The 6,030-nt window shown below is 60.8% G+C and overlaps 1 protein-coding gene and 1 pseudogene across 16 annotated transcripts in view; one reads left to right on the plus strand and one right to left on the minus strand.

The window, feature by feature from the left end:
• The window catches only part of LOC105504952, a 16,335-nt pseudogene extending 15,757 nt beyond the window's left edge, over positions 1 to 578 (minus strand).
• Positions 579 to 830: 252 nt separating this feature from the next.
• The window catches only part of LOC105504899 (leukocyte immunoglobulin-like receptor subfamily B member 3), a 141,738-nt gene continuing 136,538 nt past the window's right edge, over positions 831 to 6,030 (plus strand). For 4 of the 16 annotated variants that reach the window (XM_011932532.1, XM_011932534.1, XM_011932535.1 and 1 more), the window contains exons 1-12: positions 831 to 1,053; positions 1,218 to 1,253; positions 1,437 to 1,721; positions 1,868 to 2,170; positions 2,615 to 2,911; positions 3,156 to 3,458; positions 3,764 to 3,814; positions 4,058 to 4,105; positions 4,729 to 4,845; positions 5,127 to 5,202; positions 5,282 to 5,319; positions 5,548 to 5,600. In XM_011932532.1, the coding sequence (XP_011787922.1) occupies positions 1,020 to 1,053; positions 1,218 to 1,253; positions 1,437 to 1,721; positions 1,868 to 2,170; positions 2,615 to 2,911; positions 3,156 to 3,458; positions 3,764 to 3,814; positions 4,058 to 4,105; positions 4,729 to 4,845; positions 5,127 to 5,202; positions 5,282 to 5,319; positions 5,548 to 5,600 (1,641 nt within the window). In that variant the 5' untranslated portion in view covers positions 831 to 1,019. Of the gene's footprint in view, positions 1,254 to 1,436; positions 1,722 to 1,867; positions 2,171 to 2,614; positions 2,912 to 3,155; positions 3,476 to 3,763; positions 3,815 to 4,023; positions 4,106 to 4,728; positions 4,846 to 5,098; positions 5,203 to 5,281; positions 5,320 to 5,544; positions 5,601 to 6,030 lie in introns of those variants that run through there. The other 12 variants (XM_011932536.1, XM_011932537.1, XM_011932544.1 and 9 more) reach the window with 10 other exon arrangements.

A 6,030-nucleotide genomic window follows, 5' to 3' on the forward strand; every position in this document is an offset into this window, starting at 1 on the left:
AAATAATAGTAAATAATTATAATTATTATAAATAATAATTAATAATCAGCTCCCTCCCCTCCCCCAGAATCAGATTACAAATTACAATGAAACATATATATATATATAATTTCTCTTTATCCCCTCTATTTCTCCTTTTCAGACAGGATCTTGCTCTGTCGCCCTGGCTGGAATGCCAAGGGGTGATCACAGCTCCCTGCAGCCTCCGCCTCCCGGGCCCAAGTGATCCTCCCACCTCAGCCTCCTGAATAGCAGGGACCACAGGCATGAGCCTCCATGCCCAACTCACTTTTTTCTTTTCTGTAGAGACAGGATCGTAGTATGTTGCCCAGGACTGTCTGAAGCTCCTGGCCTCAAGCCATCCTCCGGCCTCAGCCTCAGCCTCCTAAAGTGCTGGGATTCCAGGCGTGAGCCACCACGGTAGACCCTGCATTTCTTCTCTGTGCTCACTGCCACACGCAGCTCAGCCTGGGCTGCACAGCCAGGTGTCAGGTACGTCTCTGATGATCTGAGTCTGCCTGCAGCATGGACCTGCATCTTCCCTGAAGCATCTCCGGGGCTGGAGAGACGACTGCCATGGTAAGGACCCCGCAACGCTGAGCGGATGGACGGGCTGAAGGAGGGAGGGAGACCTCACGGGGAAGCTCTGAGAGGGAGGAGCCCACAGTCGCCCTCACCTGAAAGGGGCTGACTCAGGAAGGCACCGGGTCTATTTGCTGCTGTGTCCCGGCCCTCAGTAAGATGAAGACAGATCAGGCAGACAGTGACCCAGGGGCAGGGAGACCCCATTTCTGTCTGAAATGTCTGCAGAGAGCCTGGTGCCCGCCCCCACCTCAGCCCTGGGGAAATGGGAGCCAGGCTCCAGGGGAGGGCAGTTCCCCTTCCTGTGGGCTGAGGATGAGACAATCCCATGACAAGGAGGACCCAGCCTCCGAGCGGCCACACCCTGTGTGTCTCTGTCCTGCCAGCACCGAGGGTTCATCCATCAGCAGAGCCCGGGGTCACCGGGAGGAGACGCCATGACCCCCATCCTCACAGCCCTGCTCTGCCTCGGTGAGATTTCCAGATGGGGAGGGGGAGATCCGAGTCTTGGAGGGACCCCACCCCACACACAAGCCCTGGTCCATCAGGAGTCCTCAAAAGCTCAGGAGGCACCAGGGCAGGGAGGGTCTGCTCAGCCTTCAGGGGCAAATCCCTCACCGGGAGCTCTCTTCCAGGGCTGAGTCTAGACACCAGGACCCATGTGCAGGCAGGTGAGTCTGTCCCCAGCTGTCCCAGGTCCCTCCTCCTCACTAGGGACGGGGCCACATATGGGCAGCTGGGGGAGGAGACCGCAGTGCTGGGTGACTGATGGCAATGACGGGGGGGTCCTGGGGCTGGGAGCTGGGATCTGAGTGTGGGGATGTCTTGGGATCCAGCCTCTGATTTCCTTCCAGGGTCCCTCCCCAAACCCGCCCTCTGGGCTGAGCCTAGCTCTGTGATCATCCGGGGGAGCCCCGTGACCATCTGGTGTCAGGGGAGCCTGGAAGCCCAGGAGTACCGACTGGATAAAGAGGGAAGCACAGAGCCCTGGGACAGACAGAACCTACTGGAGTCCAGGAAGAAGGCCAGATTCTCCATCCCATCCATGACAGAGCACCATGCAGGGAGATATCGCTGTTACTATCTCAGCCCTGAAGGCTGGTCAGAGCCCAGTGACCCCCTGGAGCTGGTGATGACAGGTGAGAGGACACTCAGGGGTCCCAGCCCCGGGCTCTGCCCTAAGGAAGGGGGTCGGCTCTCAGGGGCGTCTCCCTCTCACAGCCCAGCCCTGGGGATGATGTGGGAGGTGGGAGCCCATTTAACATGGTGCCTCGTTCTCTCCTAGGATTCTACAGAAAACCCACCCTCTCAGCCCTGCCCAGCCCTGTGGTGGCCTCAGGAGGGAACGTGACCCTCCGATGTGGCTCACCGAAGGGATATCAGCATTTTGTTCTGATTGAGGAAGGAGAACACAGGCTCCCCCGGACCCGGGACTCACAGCAGCTCCACAGTGGGTGGTACCAGGCCCTGTTCCCTGTGGGCCCCGTGACCCCCAGCCACAGGTGGACGTTCAGATGCTATTACTATTATGAGAACGCCCCCCAGGTGTGGTCCCACCCCAGTGACCCCCTGGAGATTCTGGCCTCAGGTGAGGGACCACAGCTTCTCTAATACACTTTCGGGGCAGCGGACAGGCTGCGGGGAGTCTGGCTGGTGACTGACTCTGGAAAGGACCAGAGTGATGTGTGGGTGGACGGGCTGCAGGCGTGAGGGAGACCCCGTGGGGAGGCTCTGGCATGGGAGGAGGAGGCCTCGGCCAGCCTCACCTGGAAGGGGAGGACTCCGGAAGGCACCAGTGTGTGTGCTGTGAGGTCCCGGCTCCCAGGGAGAGGAGGAAAGATCAGGCACAGTGGCCAGGGCTAGGGAGACCCCACTCCTCTGAAATGACTCCAAGACAGCCCCGGGTGAGAAGGAGGCCCTGGGGTCAGAGACTCAGAGTGTGAGAGACAGTGAGACCTGCAGGGCCAGGACGGGAGAAGGAAGGAGGGGCCAGGGACCAGCCCTCTGAGTCCGGGCTCCTCTTTCCCTCCAGGCGTGTCTAGGAATCCCTCCCTCCTGACCCTGCAGGGCCCTGTCGTGGCCCCTGGAGAGAACTTGATCCTCCAGTGTGGCTCTAACGTCGGCTACGACAGATTTGCTCTGTACAAGGAAAAGGGTCATGACTTCCTCCAGCGCCCTGGCCGGCAGCTCCAGGCTGGGCTCTCCCAGGCCAACTTCACCCTGGACCCTGTGAGTCGCTCCCACGGGGGCCAGTACAGATGCTACGGTGCACACAACCTCTCCTCCGAGTGGTCGGCCCCCAGCGACCCCCTGGACATCCTGATCGCAGGTGAGGAGCCCTGTGGGTTCAGTCAAGGACCCAGGCTCTGTACAGGCCCTGCCGGGGGAGCCCAGGTGGTGATGGCCGGGATGAGGGGTGGGGGCACCAAGGGAGAGAGAGACAGATAGAGACAGGGGATGGGGGAGGGGGAGATTCAGAGAAAACAGAGAGACTGAGGACCCCAGAGGGAGACCTGGGGAGGTCTCAGCTCAGAGCAAGGTGGCAGCCCCTCACCCTTCCTCCTTCTCTCCAGGACAGTTCTATGATGTGGTCTCCCTCTCGGTGCAGCCGGGCCCCACGGTGGCCTCAGGAGAGAACGTGACCCTGCTGTGTCAGTCAGGGAAGCAGTTCCACACTTTCCTTCTGACCAAGGAGGGGGCAGCCCATCCCCCGCTGCGTCTGAGATCAGAGCACCAAGCTCAGCAGTACCAGGCTGAATTCCCCATGGGTCCTGTGACCTCAGCCCACGCGGGGACCTACAGGTGCTACGGCTCACTCAGCACCAACCCCTACCTGCTGTCTCACCCCAGTGACCCCCTGGAGCTCGTGGTCTCAGGTGAGGGCCCTGATCCTGTCCCCTCTGAGCTCAAAGGCTCAGCTCAGGCCCAGGCTCCCGGAGATCTCAGCTGGGATGGAGTGAGGGAGGCTTAGCCAGAGGGGCCACAGCCCTCAGAGGGGAGAGGCCAACAGGGTTTCTCCTAGGCATGGCCACCTGTTCTCCTTGCCTGGCATGCAGAAGGTACCAGGTGGGCAGAGAAATGGTTCCAGGGGATCCACTGGGCGGATGCAGGAGAGCGGGAGTGGAAGGGTGCACTCCATGGACAGCCCCAGCCCCTCACCCGCCTCCTATGCTCCTTGCAGGACCCTCTGGAGGCTCCAGTCCCCAACCCCCAGGGCCACCCTCCACCCCTGGTGAGTCACTGAGGCCTCTTGGGGAGCGCGGCCTCCCCCAGGGTAGTCTGAGTCTCCCAAGGGTTCCCATTCCCCTCACCTCAAGGATAGGCTTGTGTCCCAGGAGTTCTGAGGCTGGGCTGGTGAGGAGTGGGGGGTTCAATGCAGAGGGAGATGTTGGGGCCCAGCCTGGGGAAGGAGGAGCCAGGCTGATATGGGGGGCAGGGCAGCCCCAGCCCTCACCTCCCTGTCCTGACCCAAAAGGCCCTGAGGACCAGCCCCTCAACCCCTCAGGGTCAGGCCCCCAGAGTGGTGAGTGGGGGCTCTGAGTGGGAGGTGGGCGGGGTCCAGGGGAGGCAGGGGTGGGTTCTGTCCTAGGTTCGGGCCCCTCTGGAGATGGTGACGTGGACAGGCCCCTCCCCTGCCTGGGCCTCAGTTTCTCCAAATGTAAAGGAGAGAGGCCTGCAGGTGGGAACGTTCCTTTCAGCTCTGACTCCCAGCTGTGACCTCCTGGGAGAGGAGGCCTCCCAGGGAAGCCTCCCAGGACCCGATGCCGCAGGGGCCTGTCCTGTCCCACCTGCAGCAGTGACAGTGACCTGGGGCAGGGGAGGGAGCAGCGCCATGGTTCAGGATGGTCAGGCTCTTTCCCTGCATCTCTGGGGCTCAGCTCAGGTGCAGGGAACAAGGGCTGCAGGTCAGACTCCCGGGTTCCCTTCCCAGCTCTGCCGCTTCCTGGCTGGGGGTCCTGGGGCAGGCGATTCCCCTCTCTGAGCCTCAGTTTGTGCATCTGTGAAATGGGTTGTGGGGGCAGCAATTCCATGTTGCACAACTGCTTGTAAGGGTTGGAGGTCTTGAAGGAAAGACCCGGCACGCGCCTGCACACAGTAGGTGCTCACATCAATGACGTCATTCCCACTCCTGTTATCATGCTCAAGGTCTGGGAAGATACCTGGAGGCTTTGATTGGGGTCTTGGTGGCCTTCGTCCTGCTGCTCTTCCTCCTCCTTTTCCTCGTCCTCCGACGTCAGCGTCAGAGCAAACACAAGATATCGGGTGAGTAGGGAAGTGGGGGACCCCATGGGCCGACGGAGGGTGCACCAGCCAGAGGGAACCCAAACACACAGGGGTGTCAGTTTAGAAAACCGGTTCCAGGGAAACGTAATGTCAGCATGCATTTACAAACTTCAGTATTCATGGAGTTTTTTTCTATCTCATAAAATATTTGAAACATCTATGCAGGAATATTTTTAGTTTTCCTTTTTCCCCTCAAGTTGCATGTGTAGAATGGGGGTTCTAATGTTCCCAGGGCTGAGACTCTGTCCATCTTCACCCAGACCAGAGAAAGACTGATTTCCAGCCTCCTGCAGGGGCTGCGGAGCCACAGCCCAAGGACAGGGGCCTGCTGAGGAGGTAATTCTGCCGGAAGACCCCAGACTCCCACCTGCCACAGCCCAAATACTGCCCCTCACCCTCCTGTGTCCTCCCCCAGGTCCAGCCCGGCTGCTGACGTCCAGGAAGAAAACCTCTGTGAGAGAAAGAAAAGGGACAAATGGGGGTGCTGGGGAGACCCAAAATTTCAGTAGCAACAGGGAGGGGCTGGGAAGGGTCTGGGGCTCCGTGGAAGATGGTCTCGCCCCCCACTGTGGGACCTCCCTGGATCTCAGTGGCCCTAGTGGGAGCTGGGCAGGGGCCAGCGGGACTGAGAGGTCTCAGGGGTCCTTCCCAGGAGACGAACCCCTTGCTCTGGCCCAGCAGATGCTGCCGTGAAGGACACACAGCCTGAGGACGGGGTGGAGCTGGACAGTCGGGTGAGACCCCGCCCCTGTCCCGGGCACCAAAGGCCTCCTGGTGCCAGATCTAATCCTGCAGGACTTCTCTGTCCTCCTTCCCCTGGCTCTCAGCATCGTCACGGTGGACCCCTCCTTGTCCAGCACGCTGCCTCCCGCCTGCTGTGACCTCACTCTCTCCTGCTGTCCTGGGACCTCGTGGGCCTCCTCCCGGCTCCCCTTCCCGCTCCTCCTCCTCTGTGTGGCCGTCTGGTTGTTAGAGCGCTCCCCAGGCCTCAGGAGGATGGGGAATAAATAAACCACCCCGGTCCCCTGGGCTCCCTTCATTCATTCATCCAGCGAGTGTTCCCAGGGAGCTCACTGTGGATCGGGCTCCCGGTGGGAGCTGCAGACACAGCAGGGAGCAAAGCCGCCCCCCGCCTCCGGAGCTCACCTCGTGGTGGGAGACAAA

Source organism: Colobus angolensis, unplaced genomic scaffold (genome assembly GCF_000951035.1).
Source record: "Colobus angolensis palliatus isolate OR3802 unplaced genomic scaffold, Cang.pa_1.0 Scaffold96, whole genome shotgun sequence".
Taxonomy (NCBI): domain Eukaryota; kingdom Metazoa; phylum Chordata; class Mammalia; order Primates; family Cercopithecidae; genus Colobus; species Colobus angolensis.